The 17246-nt window shown below is 42.4% G+C and overlaps 1 protein-coding gene across 1 annotated transcript in view; it reads right to left on the bottom strand.

Moving 5' to 3' along the window:
- Window positions 1-877: 877 nt before the first annotated feature.
- The window catches only part of NPLOC4 (NPL4 homolog, ubiquitin recognition factor), an 86517-nt gene continuing 70148 nt past the window's right edge, over window positions 878-17246 (bottom strand). Inside the window, exons 16-17 of the mRNA XM_083148781.1 lie at window positions 13690-13792; window positions 878-3053 (exon numbers count right to left, since the gene is read on the bottom strand). Of these exons, the coding sequence (XP_083004907.1) occupies window positions 2893-3053; window positions 13690-13792 (264 nt within the window). The 3' untranslated portion in view covers window positions 878-2892. The remainder of the gene's footprint in view (window positions 3054-13689; window positions 13793-17246) is intronic.

Raw genomic sequence — 17246 nt, 5'->3', positions numbered from 1 at the left:
TGCACAGTAAGGGGTAGGAGAGATGCGCGATGCGCGCTCTCCTCCCCTCAGAAGGAGAATGGTTTCAGGGAACCGGTAGCAGGGGGGACTGGGACAGACGGTGGGCGGCAGGCAGCAGTGGGAGCAGGAGCCGCACTTTACAAGGGGAAGAGCCGCATGAGGCTCAAGAGCCACAGGTTGGCCACCACTGCCTTAGAGTTTCACCACCTAGAACTGATATGCAATTCAACAACATGGGCAGTGATTGTTTGGGAGTCTACCCAAGTTAAGGCAGAAAGTTGCACTTTTTGAGCAGTTTACTAACATTAAATTGTTGATGGATTAGGGGCAGATGTAGTAAGCTTTAACAAGAGATAAATCCAAGGGTGATAAGGAGAGATAAACGTCCAGCCAATCACCTGCTAACTGTCATGTTACAGGGTGTGTTTGAAAAAAGTAAGTTAGCAGGTGATTGGCTGGGCGTTTATCTCTCCTTATCACCCTTGCATTTATCTCTTGTTAAGGCTTAATACATCTGCCCCAGTATGAGATCTGAAATGTCTTCTGTAAGCCTATAGAAAGACATTATTTAACATAACTATAGTGTGTTAATATAACGCAACTTGAAATTTGGTTTATGTAACTTGCATCCTAAGCTATCATGCTATAGGTAAAGTAGTTTTGCAGTGAAATACAGTAGCTGGCATATTGTAATATAAATCCACTCTCCTATGTAACTATATGAAAGTGTATAATGTGTGCACATGTATGACTCATTTTCACTAAAATCCACACTGCACTTCAGTCTATATAAAATCTGCATAAGCTGACCCCTGCTCTTTTTGACTTGGCAAAGTCTTCTTGTTGAGATCTGAAATAAAATGAGAAGAATTCCATCTATTTCTCAAGCATTTTTATTGGATCCAACAGAGCTAGAATACACGCAGCTCCTTCCAACGGCTCAAGTCACACACTCCTGTAAGCCCCAGCGAGAGAAAACACCATGGAGGGGGAGGATGAGTTAAAGCAGGGCTACTCCCCAAAATCTTGCTGGATGAATAAATTAACCCTGTCACTACAACCAACTTCAACAGGACACTGAAGGAGGAAGGTTAATCTCACCTTGTTATTTTGCTTCTGAGGATGTAAGGTACCGTATTGCCATAGACTCTTGTCTTGGCCAATAGCTTAGCCAATATGAGGGTCAATTTGGACATTAAAAGGAGTCCTGTTAGAGCAAATAGTAACAATGTTTTTTTGTGTTTTTAAAAACCAAGGAAAGGTATTTTTTTTTATTTTTTTGCAACATGGTCCGTGAGAATACTGTATATCGTTGGCCTCTGGCTTCCTGGAAGTGAGGGGATAAAAAAGAAAACTGGGCAGCTGAAACATTATAAAAATCTTGGGAGACATCTGGCATTGGTTGTACGACGATAAGGCACCATCCACTTTGGTTAATGATTGCATCCAAGATGCTTACTGTCCTACTACTAGATCAGTAAAATATAGGGAAGTACTGCCCTGCCTGCAACCTCCGCAAAAACATTAAAAATGATTACATGAGAATGCTGCTCTCCAATTACTAGTGGAAGCAAGAAATGTGAGTAATAGTTTCCACAAACAGCACTTGGCCAATTTTAAATATGAAAGGGCTCTGGTAGGGCTGGGATTAGAGGTTTGGGTACAGCGAGTAAGCAGGTTCATCAGCTTTTAGGACAAATAACTAGTCAGCGATGCTTGCTTGCCGTGCCACACAAGACTGAACTACTTAACCAAATGCTTACCTACTGCACTAGGCCGACAATGCTGCTGACCTGCGAGATGTTTTCCTGCCACACATTTCTGCACTGTAGTACCATATGCACGTTCAGAGAATACAATAAGACAGGGGCATCATCATACGGATTCAACTAGAAATCTATCCAAACCTCCTTTTCCATAATAACTCACATTTAAAAGTAAAAAATTCACCTCTCACATAACAGTGCTTAAGCAAAATCAAAGCCCCCACCCACCCCATTAAATTTACAGCTGCTGGCAAAACAAACAGGAATCGTTAAATCTCTAGGGCAGCATTAATAAGGCACTCTGAAAAGTGATGTCACCTCTGTCTATCAGATGTATGGAGATTTTATAATGTGATGTAATAATCCTTAATACTTTATCTGAATGTACTGCACATTTGGATTACCCCTGAGAGCCTTGGATGCTTTATATCCGTCCCATCTCCTGAAATGTATAAAACAACATGCAGTATTACTGGAATGCGCAAATAAACATTCATTTCACCCAGAAAGTGTTGTGTTTATTTTCAATCTAATATTTTTCATTGTGAAATTCCTAACTGAAAATAATACTTGGAAAACATGTTAATGGTAGCTAAAACTGAGCTCATCTCCCAAACAAGTTTTGGCCATGGCACTATCCTCAGTACCAGTAGTGACAAATGACATGACATGGTGCAATATCGCCAAAAGATACAAAGGGACTGGCACAATAGCTGCTCTTTAGTGCTTAATTATGACGATATTTTTTAAGAAATTATGGACTTATCAGACTCTATTTCAAATTTAGGAAGTTTCAATTTTTCAAGGGTAAAAAGATAATAAAGTTCAGGGTACTAGCTCCACTCATAAGTGACTTGTAGGCAATACAACAATGTTAAAAGATGACGTTATCAACCCCCTCCCACCCAGAATGGGCTTGTCTCAGGGTGTCATTCCTGGTGGATACTGTAAGTAAGCTTTGGTTCCCTACATACTACCATTGGCTTCCAGAGAGAGAGTGCACACACCCAAGACTTCTCTCCCTTCAAGCAACATGATTGAGTGGGGCTTGCTGGAAGATTGCTTGCAAAGGACATCTCCCTTTTAGGAGACTCCTATCGCCAGCCCCATGGTCAGTGATATGATGTTAGGTCCGGGGCAGTCGACACATCTCACACTGGTCTGTGCCAGCTTGATTCATGAAGGTGCAGTGCAGACAGGACCACATGGAGGATGATGAGGAGGCATGTGTGGATCCCCCTATAGCCCCATATTCCTGAAGCTCTGATGGCTGTACTCCAACCGTCGCTGAGGAAGGAGAAGAAATAGATTAGTGAAATAATCAATCCAACAGGACATATGAAACAATTCCCAAAAAGTAGTCGATCATTTTTTAGCAAGTAGTAAAAACAACAATTAAGTTGCCCACATTAGCAGAACCAACGGATCTGCCACCTACACTACTTGGGCAAAAGTATGAGGACACCACAATGTCACATCCACATGTTCTAGTTGAACATTTTTTTTTTCCAAAATCATGGGCATTTACATGCAGTTGACCCTCTACCCCACCTTTCATGCTAGAACAACCTTCCATTCTTCAGGTTTTGGAACATGACTGCTAGGATTCTCAGGGGCACATTTATTAAACTCTGTGAAGTGATAAAGTGTCTGGTTTTTATCATTTGCCAATCAGCACCTTACTGTGAAGTTACAGGCTTGGTTTGTAAAATGACCGGTAGGAGCTGATTGGTTTTCATCACTGGCCAATCAGCTCCTACCTGTCATTTTACAAACCAAGGCTGTAACTTCACTGTAAGGAGCTGATTGGCAAGTGATAAAAACCAGACACTTTGGGCCAGATTCTCTAAGCTTCAAAAGTGATAAAATGGAGAGTGATAAACAGCCAGCCAATCATCTCCTGTCTGACACTTTTCAAACACAGTCTGTGACATGGCAGGTAGGAGCTGATTGGCTGGATGTTTATCACTCCATTTTATCACTTTTGAAGCTTAAATAATCTAGCCCGTTTCCACTTCACCGAGCTTAATAAATCTACCCCTCAGTTACACAGCCATCTAGGATTCTCAGTCACACAACCCATAAGGGCATTGTGAAAATGGGCTCTGATGTTTGGCATAAAGGCCAGCTTACAGGTGGCATTAGTATTACCTAAATTTTGCAGGTTTGGGGTTTCCTCCACCTGTACTAATGGAGTAGGTAGTAAAGCCAGGAATAACGACCACTATATTCTAGTGTTAAATTGGGTGCTAATACAGTACAAGATATTTAGAAAATATATATAAAATTGTATAAATAATATTAAATAATATACAATAAATGTAACTCCGCTGCAGTCCTCTATATGTACAAGTGCGTGTACACAGAACTGCCCTTCAACTGAACCTATAATTTACAGGCCCAGGTAAAAGACAAAAAAAATTGCACAACCAAAAAGAGATTCAGTTGCTGCGCTAATTAAAAATTAAGGCACCACAGATGAATGCACCCACACAGACATTTTTTGTGATATTCAATAATATACCATAATATAGGTAATATAAAGAATCTTCTAAAAACATTTTAGGCGGCCACCTAAAAAACAAATGTGTAACAGCAATACAATAATAAAATAAATCAATACAATATAAACATATAAAGTTAATTAGAAATGAGCCATAAAACACAGCATTACCTGTTACCCTTTAAAATTAAAGCGCACCTGGTCCAGTTTTCAGAAACCACAAGTTTTAAATGTGATTTTGTTTTGCCGTCACAATTGTGGACCGTTTAATTTGCTCAGTCATGAACACAATGGAATAAAGTTGCAATCTCCACCTGGGATTGTACTGGTTTGACAGAATTTGCAATGGTGTGATATTTGTAAGCACGCGGTCAGTGCGTCTCTCTCACCTGCTCCTCTGTGCACTAGTGGCCTGGCCATTGGTGTGGGCTAGTGTGTCCCTCCGGTTGAAGGCAAGTGGGGAGCGGACCTATGGATGGTCTGGCTGGTCCTTCTCTCACCCTCCTTGCCTAAACCGATGTTGAATTGCAGCGGCTAGCGCCACTCTCACTGCCGCTGCCGCTTTCTTGCTCTCTCACCGGAGTTCTCAAAGGCGTCTCTGTATGCAATCTGGCACGGTGACGTCACGTTGGTTCAGTCTGTTCCAAACTGTGGAAGGTGTATTCACCTGATTATACCAGTGCAATGGTGGATATAGTGGGTTCCTGTATTGGTTATCCGGGGTGCTGCTGGCTGGGTAGCTTTATAACTCGTTTCTCCCTATCAGAGGGCTTTTTGAAAGAGTGAAAAAGCTTGAAAAGCCCTTGGATAGGACAAAATGCATTAGTGAGGTACACCCAGCGAGCAGGACCCCGGATAACCAGTACAGAAACCCGCTATATCCACCATTGCACTGGTATAATCAGGTGAATACACCTTCCACAGTTTGGAACAGCCTGAACCAACCTGACGTCACCATGCCAGAATGCATCCAGTGATGCCTTCGAGAACTCCGATGAGAGAGCAAGCAAGCGGCAGTGAGAGAGGCGCTAGGCAAGGAGGGTGAGAGAAGGACCAGCCAGACCATCCATAGGTCTGCTCCCCACTTGTCTTCAACCGGAGGGACACCACTAGTTCGCCAGGCTGTGTGCTGTCCGTATTAGCAGCACTTGAGGTATGTCAATCAGCACTACCTCGCTTAATCGGGCTTTATGGAATGCACTTAAAAATATATTAAGCACAAGTTATCAGAGGCATCATGTGTAGTAACAACGTGCACTGCCCTCGAGCGTACAGCCCGCTTCAATACTGCCGAGATCATACAATGGTCTCACTGCATACTACCCGTAGTGCAGAGCGTGAGGTGTGCCGGTATGTCTGACGCGGTCTCTGGCGCCGGACTCCACATCCTCCCTGCCTCTACTAACCCGATTGAGCAAGGTGGTACATACCGGCACACCTCAGGCTCTGCACTACGGGTAGTACACAGTGAGACCATTGTATGATCTCGGCAGATATCGGCAGTATTGAAGCGGGCTGTACGCTCGAGGGCAGTGCACATTGTTACTACACATGATGCCTCTGATAATTTGTGCTTAATATATTTAAGTGCATTCCATAAAGCCCGATTAAGCGAGGTAGTGCTGATTGACATACCTCAATTGCTGCTAATACGGACAGCACACAGCCTGGCGAACTAATGGTCCCAGCAGACTACAGCAACACTAAAACTGGAATTACACCCGAGTGCAGCGCATGCTGCTTCTTCATATAAGACCCCCAGGGATTTATCTCACAGTAGAGAAAGTATCCGATATGTTGCTACTTTGATACAATAGGACCGTTATTACTGTGAAAGCGCACACATACTAACAACCTGATCTATTATCTCATGATAAATTATTTTTGCCACATAATTCCAATTTAATACCAAGGGATACTAGGGAGTGGGGTCCCACTAGGTGACGATTTTAACTCACTAAATGTTGTCACTTGTCTGTCTTGTTTGGTTTTATTTTGCAAATATTTTATAAAAATTTATTAAAAAAGTCATGTTTTATTAGTCCAAATTCTTCTAAGGTGCACCAACAAAAGACACTCTTTTCTGTCCTGTACATCTATACTGAGTCCCAATGTGATGTGGCATAAAACAGGTTGATCACATCTGGTCATAAACACATGCAGGGCGAAATGTAATGGGAGGCGATTTTTTTTGTCTTTGTGTTTTTTTTCCGGAAAATATGCAGTTTTCGGGCATTTCCCGAAAATCGCATATTTTATAGGGTGCGATTCACGATAAAAAAAATTACTTTTTGCGGCGAAATCGCGAAAATCGCACATATTGAAGTGGTGATTTTTAGTCACACTTCAATTCGCATCCAGATGTTTTCCCATTGGAAAGCATCTAACTCGCACATGTAATAGGGTGCGATTTTTGGTAAAGGTTACCAAAAAAAAAAAAAAATCGCAAAAAAATTAGACCAGGTTCTGGCTGGCGAGTTTGACAGAACCATGCACAGATCATTGTGATCTGTGCATGGTTCTGTCCAAAAAAAGGGTTAAAATAAAAAAAAATGGGAAAAAATAAATGCGTGGGGTCCCCCCTCCTGAGCATAACCAGCCCCGGGCTGAAAGAGCCGGTCCTGGTTTCATAAAATCACAGAAACAAGCAAGTCAGGGTTCTGTGTATTTTATAAAACCAGCACCAGGCTCAAGGGCCGGTCCTGGTTCCCAAAATACTGGGGACAAAATGAGTAGGTGTCCCCCGTATTTCAAGAACCAGCACCGGACCCAACCAGCCAGCAGGGTAATATGCCACAGCCGGGGGGAGACTTTTTATACAAGTCCCCCCGGCCAAAGCATTCACCCCCTGACCGGTCAGCATGGGCAGGGGTCCTGGGGAAGTGGGGACCCCCCCAAAGAAGGGGTCCCCCCCTCCAGAACTTACCTGCCCATGCTGAAGCCCGGGGCTGTCCTCGATGCCCTTGGGCGGTGGGCATCGAGCTGATACTGGTGTAAAAAAATAGATAAAAAACTATTATCTTATACCGTGGAACTATGAGTCCCAGCAAGCCTCTCCCGCATGCTGGGACTTGGAGAACCACAAGTCCCAGCACCCAGCATGCGGGGCATTAAAGGGCCCGCTGGCACTTGTAGTTCCACAGTAAAATAAATAGTTAAATAAACACACTGACACCCATTTAAAATAAAACTTTAATACATACAAAGCCCATACATACTGATACTTACCTATCTTGAGCCCGTAGGTAGGTCCCAGCTGACTTTCTCAGCTCCTGATTGGCCACCTAGCAGCCAATAGAATCATTCTATGCAGAGGCGCGGAAGATGAAACATCTCTGCGCCTCTGACAGTCCGATGTGGGGAGCCGATGGAGATGCCGGCGTGTCACAGAAGGTGACAGAAGTCCAGGACTACGTCGGATCAAGACTTCAGACCTTCCATGGACGACCTGGGTGAGTAGGATTTCCTTCCACAGGTCCCCCATGGATTTCTTCGGACCCCGGACCGGACGACGATACGGACATCGACATGGAGAAGAATGCGGACATAGATGCGGACCAGGACAAAGCACCGGATCAAGACCCTGGGACCTACCTACGGGCTCAAGATAGGTAAGTATCAGTATGTATGGGCTTTGTATGTATTAAAGTTTTATTTTAAATGGGTGTCAGTGTGTTTATTTAACTATTTATTTTAAAGTGGAACTACAAGTGCCAGCGGGCCCTTTAATGCCCCGCATGCTGGGACTTGTGGTTCTCCAAGTCCCAGCATGCGGGGGAGGCTTGCTGGGACTCCTAGTTCCACGGTATAAGAGAATAGTTTTTTATCTATTTTTTTACACCAGTATCAGCTTGATGCCCACCGCCTAGGGGCATCGAGGACAGCCCCGGGCTTCAGCATGGGCAGGTAAGTTCTGGAGGGGGGGACCCCTTCTTTGGGGGGGGTCCCCACTTCCCCAGGACCCCTGCCCATGCTGACCGGTCATGGGGTGAATGCTTTGGCCGGGGGGGACTTGTATAAAAAGTCTCCCCCCGGCTGTGGCATTACCCTGCTGGCTGGTTGAGCCCGGTGCTGGTTCTTGAAATACGGGGGACCCCTACTCATTTTGTCCCCCGTATTTTGGGAACCAGGACCGGCCCTTGAGCCTGGTGCTGGTTTTATAAAATACACAGAACCCCGACTTGCTTGTTTCTGTGATTTTATGAAACCAGGACCAGCTCTTTTTCTTTCAGCCCGGGGCTGGTTATGCTCAGGAGGGGGGACCCCACGCCCTTTTTTTTTTTTTAACACAAAATCGCATGTTTTAAAATGCGCACAATTTTCATGACTGAAAATGCGCACATTTTCATGACTAAAATTCGCCCGAAAACGCACCATATCGCACTTTTTTGCTGCTAATTTGCATCTCATTACATATAGGAATTCGCGGCAAAAACTCGATTTTTAAAGGTGCGATTTGGTGCGATTTTTTTCTGACTAAAAAAAACGCACCCTATTACATTTCGCCCGCAGTCTGTTAATCTGGCCCAGTGAAAGATATGGTCCATGGGACAACAGTTTTACGTTTGAGTGGCATTTGCCTTCAAAAAGGGCACACAGAGCATTCACTAACAAGATCCGATCTTGTGTCCTGCATGACATAAACAAATCTGTGTAGAGTTTGTGTAACTGGAACAAGCCCCACAACTGATGACATACCAGTATATGTTGCACTGGCTGTACTAAGTAAAAGTCTTTTAGCAAATCATCCTTCACCACTGGATAAAATGCTGTAAGCAACTGGCAAGGAGTTTTTCAACATGTATCTTTTCATAAGATCATGAATAAACTATTTTTCATGTATAAAAATAAACTAAAAAGTTATTACATTTATAAACCTATACCCAAACATGGAAAAAGGTCCTGGTTCCAATTTCTATCAAAAGTTTTATTGTTTAAATTCTTATTTTTCATGACAAATTTGCTTATGAAAAAGTTTTACAGATATTTGGGCACTGAGGTTGAAGACTGCATTAAATAAAGTGATAGAATGAGGTGGAGTACTGGCTAAATTCTTGTTTACACTATAGCGCTTAGTCTACTGTGCATGAGGTGTAGTTGGACAGTTGTTCACTAGCAGATGGACGAGTGGTGGAGGCAGGTAAAACTGGGCAAGCGTTACAACGGAGTATAAAAGCCATTATAAATAAAGCAGATATTTGGACTATGGACACTGCTGTTCACACATTAGAACACTCACTTTGACACAATGAAAACAGATCGCATTCAGTTTACTAAAGTGGTAATATGTAAACAAGATGTAAGAATTTAGCTATCTTGGTGGTCCAGGTGGCAGCCGATAGAGGTCACTCTCAACCCCTTCGCAACGTTTTGATTAGATCCAGGTCACATTACATTTGATCTTATAGTCCACTACAATGGACAAATTGTGCCAACACTCAGTGCACTTCCTTGAAGTCCCAATTTTAGCAACTACCCCAAAAATTGATTCTCATATTTAGGTTAAATATATTCAGGGACACCATGGAGTATAGATGTCTATGGCAGACCTTTGAGCATCGAGAAACGGACAGAGCATAAAATTCATAAGGATTAACCTCAAATTCCCTCACCAGATTCAGACAAGATTTAATGTCAAATTATTCCCATTGGGGAAAGTACAGACATCCCAAAGCTGCCTCTAAATGAGTGTATACAATGAACTTGCTGTCACAAAACCCACCATCTAAACTAGTTACTGGAATCAAATATTGATTCTGAGAAAAATTGGGGAAGACCTTTTCGCTACCCTGACAGCTGCTTAGTTAAGGGAAAATAACCTCTCGTTGTCCTTGGAGAAATATTTCCCAGCAAGAGCACCAGCTTCGCCTGGAATACAACAGACAAGGCCAAGGTCTAGATTTCTAAAGAACTAAGGGGAAATCTACTAAAATAAAAGTTTACAAACCTTCTGGATTTTGCAATAGTAAAGAACAGAATTGATCAAGCTACAGTTTTGAAAACTACTGAAACATTTTAATTATGTATTGGAGGAGGAGAAAAATACACTACAGCTTTCTAATTTCAATGCACCTCCTGAATTTCTCTGTAAGGGTTAGGATTGAATTAAATATAGCTTTCATTCTAGCATCCGCCATCTTTGAAAACCCATGCAGTTCCTCTTGCCTGCCTTGGGTGCCGCTGTCTGCACTAGAATACATGTGTTTTGCACAGAAATCAGGTCACCTGCTGTAACTTGATGGTGTAGCATCCCCTGTAAAGCCAGGCCTCCAACCATGAGACCAAACCCCTTATTTCAGTCACATGGCACAGCCATGTGCAAAGGTCCCTTTTCCCAAAGTAAAGAAGTTGGGAGGTATGCTAAAAAACGGATAATGTTTTATCCCTAAAAATAAACAAATAATGCCTACAAGGTGACATCAGATACATGCCCAATGCGGTTTTGATTCGCGGGTGTTCGCCGTGTATTGGGATACTGTGAACTCTTGTGAAAATATGTATATACCAGTTTTATTAATGTTTCGGGACGTGCTCTGATGAAGGGGAGCACACACATCCCTGACGTTAATAAAACTGGTATTTTCTACCACCTTCACGAGACATGGAGTGCCGTTTCGCATCGTTTTATGTGTGTGTGTGTGTGTATGTAAATATATGTATACACACACAATGTGTAGAAACCGCACTCATTGAGTAATAAAGAGTGGGTGTCGGTCAATTATCATAGAACCAAAAAGTATTTGCTGCTATATATCTTACATTTAGCAATATTTTAGTAAATGAGGCAATAATTGTTAATTGATGCCAAAAATATAAACTTTTTTTCAAAGCAACAAAGCAATAAATGTCTTCCTCAAACACCATGTAACAGTTTAGATCACTACTCCTAGCAGTAATGTAGGGATCAACAGATGGGCTGATTGCCAATCAGGATTACTGTTCTCCTGAGAGTCAGGCAGCTGTTGGTTTAGCTGACCAGAGTATAAAAGGATTCAGGAGGTGGCATAGGTGCTTGATATTAATCATTTATTGTGATCATTTGGATGCTTTTATTATTATAAATTATTTATTATTTGTTTTAAGAAATGTGTTTTTCTTTTATCTGGCCATCAATAGATTACTGAACTAATGGTCAAATTTCCAAATTGTTGCTTACTTTGTTGTTTAACTAACCTAGGGGGGTAATCAATGTTGTCTGGATTTTACAGCTACCCAAAATATCCGCACATGCTTATTCAATGCGGCTGTTTTCAGACGGCTTTTCTCCCAATGCAGGTTCTTCTTTAAAGTAAAAGCTGCATCCACAGAAAATAGTTAAAAATGGATGCATTGCTCAAACATTAAGATGCCTCCCAAATAAGTCAGTCAGTAATTCACACACACACACACACACACACACACACACACACACACACACACACACACACACACACACACACACACACACACACACACACACACTACACCAAGAGCCCCCACCCCAGACTGCCCAAAATGGCATCATATATTAGATAGATAACGAGAGAGAGGGAAACCATAACAGCCGCACCACCACCACATTTAACTCTGAAACTACTCACCTAGTGAATATAACAGAATAAACAAGGAAAGTTAAATCGGTACTATAGACTAATACATAAAGGCAGATGCATCTCCATAGAAAAGGAAAAATAATTTTAAATTCTCACTGCAAATCAGTTTTAGTACTTATTACAGACCAGGAGGGCTCTACACAGTTGCTTCTACTAAGTACATCTTAAAACCTTACCCCTTAGTCCCATGTGTGTGTACGTGTATGTACCCAATATGATGGACAAATGTGCCTACTGGGTATCTTTGAAAGTGAGATTCGTCACTTTCTATCTACAAAAACTGGGCAAATGCTGGCAGTCACCTAGTATAAATACAGTAAAATACACACACACACACACACACACATATACATTGCTGTCTGTTCTGCTGGCAATCTCGTAACGGTTGCTTCTGTTTTTGTTCTGGAGCATGTTAAAAGGTTTTATTGTTTCCATTCTAGTACGACTATACAAAGAGTGGATATTTGCCTGGCAAAAGCTAGTGAACAACATTCTCAGCTAGCAGCATGTAGTGTGTGTCAGTTCTACATCAAACTCACAGAGGCAGCACCAGTTATACCGATATGAATTCACCAACATGAACTACTGGAGTCCTCAATCCTGTCACTCAGGTCTACAGCCAGTTTTTAGGGGGAGCATATGTTTAGGAACTGGATAGAGAGCACAATGGATAGATTTAGTGGTGTGCATAAATAAAATAAAAAATGTTTGTTACTTTTAGCCTTTTTTGCTCTTTACATACAAAATGTACTCATTATAATTAAACAAACCTTTCTGTAAATGTTTTCTTCAGCTGTCTCAATGGGATGCGGTCATTCATCAGACTGCATTTAGGTCTACAGTCATTAGGTCGACCCCACTAGGTCGACTGGCAGGAAGGTCGACCTGACTTAAGGTCGACATGGGCCAAGGTCGACATGACTTAAGGTCGAATTTGCATAAAGGTCGACATGAGGAAGGTCGACTGGTCATAAGGTCGACATGGGTTTTTCACTGTTTTTTGAGCCGACATGTGCCGACAGGCGGTATTTCATGCCCTACCATCCACTAGGGCGTGGTGGGAGAATAAAATAGTGTGCCGAGCGCAGCGAGGCACCGTGCCCGAAGCATCGCGAGCGAAGCGAGCGATGCGAGGGTCCGATTCTCATTGCCAACTGTGTCCATGTCGACATTCGGATCAAAAAACAGTGAAAAACCCATGTCGACCTTATGACCAGTCGACCTTCCTCATGTCGACCTTTATGCAAATTCGACCTTAAGTCATGTCGACCTTGGCCCATGTCGACCTTAAGTCAGGTCGACCTTCCTGCCAGTCGACCTAGTGGGGTCGACCTAATGACTGTAGACCTAAATGCAGTCTGACGAATGATCCCATTCCGTCTCAATACCCCTGTGAACATCTAATTATAGACTGATGTTTGCAGTCATTCGTTTTTAATCACTTCTCTTTGTGTTGCCAATACATGTCACTGTGAAACAACCTCTGTGGTGTGTTCTGAGATTTCCGTAGAGTGTCACATAATACTAGTGACAATGTATTAAGGACATATAACACAAAGCATTCCTGATATCTGCTTTTTGTAAAAAACCCTGGTCGATCAATGAGAGAGGAACCAGAATTAGTTTGCCCATTCCCGTTTCAAGTCATGCAGACAACAGGGAGTGATACAGCTTTCTTTAGTTTTGTTTATTTTTGGGGGCCTGGCTACTAATAATTATTTGTTCTAGTAGCAGTTAGCATTCTTATTGGCTTAGCCAGAAAATAGGTGGGGTTACCAGCTTTGTTTACAGGTCAGAGTGGACTAAATTTGGATGAAATGGCACTCACTACACAGCTGTTCGATGGTAGCCCACTGCTCTGATTTCTTCCACGTTTGAGCAAGGTCTTCATTCCTGGTTCTCAAGGCCTCCAACAGCAAGCTAATACTGTCCTGAAAAAGAGGATTCACTTGGGTATTAGCCATTACTATGAAGGATCACTGGAGCGTCTATTAATATTACACTTATTATAGGAGCCACAAGTGGTTCACAGTACCATACACACAGCAACAGTAGAACAGTGCAGGGTAAACAGAATATTACATTATGAGGGGATATCTAATAAGTTTCTGGGTGCAAAAAAATAATAATTTGATTTTCAGTGAACTTTACATTGTTTTCAAAGTATTTGTCAGAGGAGACTATGCAAGTTACATTCACTGAAACTACTTGGTGAAAAAGCTGGACAAGTCCGAAGCAGGTATGTCTTCTACATGCTGGATGAAGGCCTCCACTGTAGTTTCTGGGGACTCCAAACGAATCCCATGACACTTGCAATTGATTTGTGGGAACATATAGTATGGAAGGTATGGTACTGCGCTCTGTCCTGTGACAGTTTTGTAATATGTAATATAATACTGTTGGGAATCGACGTATATATATTATTTGATGGTTCCAATGATGGTGTAAATAATCAGAGAAATGGTGTTATAGTTACACATTTTTACTGATATTTAAGTATTGATACATGCATGAAGAATAAGGTCAAACCAAGTTGAAATGAAAACAATAAAATAAGATATTGTTTTAATTTCAACTTGGTTTGACCATATTCTGCATGCATTACAAAACTGTCACAGGACATACTATATGCCAAATGATTCAGGAATGGTCTCCCGCATGGTGCCACAGCTAGTCTGACCACATATTCTCGGTGCGCAAGTAGCCCCTCTATATCTAAGCATTTGTGGGAACATGAAGAAGTAATGAGAGGTCTGTCTGTACAGATGAAAGCTCTTGATACATTCATAGGCTAGAAAATCCACCACTTTCCTGGACTTGTGGGTATATAAATTGAGGTTATGAAGAAGGGCACCATGAGCACGAGATCTTGGGTGACACTTAGAAATGGCTTCCAGCACTTGCGGCAGGCAATGGTTGGCATACAAGTCCTCAGTGACTGTATGCTACTGCACAAGTAGTGCAGTATTTATAGGACTAGTCTTGGCCACAAAAACCATTAACATCAAATTCGCCATGCTGCGCTCATGTATAAACTTCTATGGTGGTACACCTCCAACTGGGTCCACTAGGCCAACTATTGTTTGGTCTTGGGGTCGAAACTATAGATCCAGGATTTATCGCCCATGATGATCTCCCAGACAGAGTTTGAGCGGCCGTCATCACACCTGGCCCGCAAGTCACACAAGCCTCCTTCTGCTCTTCAGTCACCTGATACCCAGGGGTACAGAAACCTTGTTGAGGCCAAGCTTTTCATGGAGTATAAATTGGATTATCAGAAGAAGCCCATCTCAAGCATCTAACTCAACTATGTTCTGCACAGTAGCAACTTTGCCCTCGGTGATAGCGGACACAGGTTTGCATTCATTTTTCAGACACCATCTTCACGCCAAAATGCTGCAAACTGCTCAAACACTCCTGTAGTCTCCAGTGGCCTCTGTTGAGCTCCATAATGAGTATATGCAGGCAGTGAACATACTGACTTTAGTGATGCTTATATAAAATACTGACTTGACATTTCACAAGAAATACAATAGTAACGTCATGACTGAGTAAAGCCACTGAATGAGACTAACTGCTATGAAATTTAGAATTTGCGGGCTAAATGGTCACTGAGTAGGTGAAGGCTATAATTGAAGTGCTAGACCTGTGAGAACCGGGGGGAGGATGATCCTGCTTGTAGGAGCTTATAATCGAGGAAATGGGAGAGGACATAAAGGTGTGAGCATGTGGCTAGGGACCTGAGGGCAGGAAGTAAGTGAGGCAGAGATGGTCTGGGTAGTAGGCTGGGGTGATGGACCTGGTGACAAAGTTGTGTGGTGGAAAAATATGTTTAATGAACAGGTGTGCACATTTGCAGCTATGCAAGTTTGGGAGGAAATAGAGAGCAATGGAGTTTGTTTCAGTGTTTCATAGGCTAGAAAATCCACCACTTTCCTCGACTTGTGGGTGGAATATTCCATTCGAGTGTGAGATGAGGTAACCAAGGAAGAGGGGGGTTGACAGTCATTGGCTGATCAGAGAGGCTAAGTTACAAGGAGATGAGGTTGGATATCTAGGGAGCAATGGAGTAAAAGTGCATTGTATGTCACGGTGAGGAGTTTATGTAGGGGATTGGGAGCCAGTGCAGGTTATGTAATGGCAGGAGAGGAAGATAAGCCTTGCTGTGGCTTTTTTAAACAAATTGGAGGGGAGGCAAGAAGGGAAAGTGGGAGCCCAGCAAGAAGAAGGTTGCAGTAGTCACGACAATAATGGATTAGTTAGTTGATCATCAGTTGAGTAGCATTTAGGGAGGGGGGGGGGGGGGGACGGGACAGCCTGCTGCTTGTTGATGTTGTGTAGTTTAAAACTGGCAGGATTGCGCCAGAGAATGAATGTGAGATATAAAGGAGAGGTCAAAAAGGTGACACCTCAGCAGTGGAGTTAGGGAACAGAGGAGATGAGGTTGTCAACAGTGAAAGAATTGAATGGAAGTTTTGTCCATGTTGAACTGTAATTTAAATCGGTACAGAGTAGATTTAATATATCAAACAATACAACCCTAAGCCTGTAATAACGTTGTACTCATGACTCTGTACACTGCAATAATTTTAATAAAACATAAGAATGCAAGGCTCAGGAGACTTATAGGTCCTGATTACCAGGCAAACAAGCACATCCCAGCTGCTTTACACACACTCTATGTGTACATAAGAATTTCCTGCCAATGGGCAGCCAATAAAATAGGGACCGGTTTCCTGCCAGTGTCATCGACTGCCAAATTAGTCACTGTACATAAAGAGGGGCTCCGGCCCCACATAGACATCTGTGTATGATATCTGCTCCTAAGGAATGCTGAACACATCGACATGGAACTGAACAAATGTTATCCTGATAGTATATAGTAGTAGCATGAATGCAAAATTAGGTTATTAAGCACTGCTACAAAAGTATATAACACTTCCATGCACCCTTGCTCTTGGTTATGTAAGAGAAAGACATGATAGTATCATTATAATATTGTATGCTACATAAATGCAAAAGCTTTTACTTTTCTATTCGGAAAGCGTTTTTTTTTTTTTTTTAACGAGATCAGAAATACAGTTCAGAGGAAAATGACATTTCATACCCAGGAAACCACCAATATTGTTTCAGCCAGTTCTCGGTGACAACGGTCATATTACCAGGTAGTAACCCTGTTGGGGGACCTCTGTTTCCAAGAGCTATATACTATAACTAGGCACTTTAAAAATTGTTTAGCGTGTCATGCATGTGTTCTACAGCTGTGAACATGTTCATCTCCTCCTCCTGTACCAAAATAGCACAGTAATACATTCTACAGCTTGCCAGCCAACATGTTACAGGGCTCTCCACTGTATGACACAAAAACCTGCCCTTAAAAAGAAT

Source organism: Crinia signifera, chromosome 6 (genome assembly GCF_055691185.1).
Source record: "Crinia signifera chromosome 6, ASM5569118v1, whole genome shotgun sequence".
Taxonomy (NCBI): Eukaryota; Metazoa; Chordata; class Amphibia; order Anura; family Myobatrachidae; genus Crinia; species Crinia signifera.
Note: the sequence above shows the minus strand (reverse complement) of the source record. Positions and strands in the feature narration are given on the sequence as shown.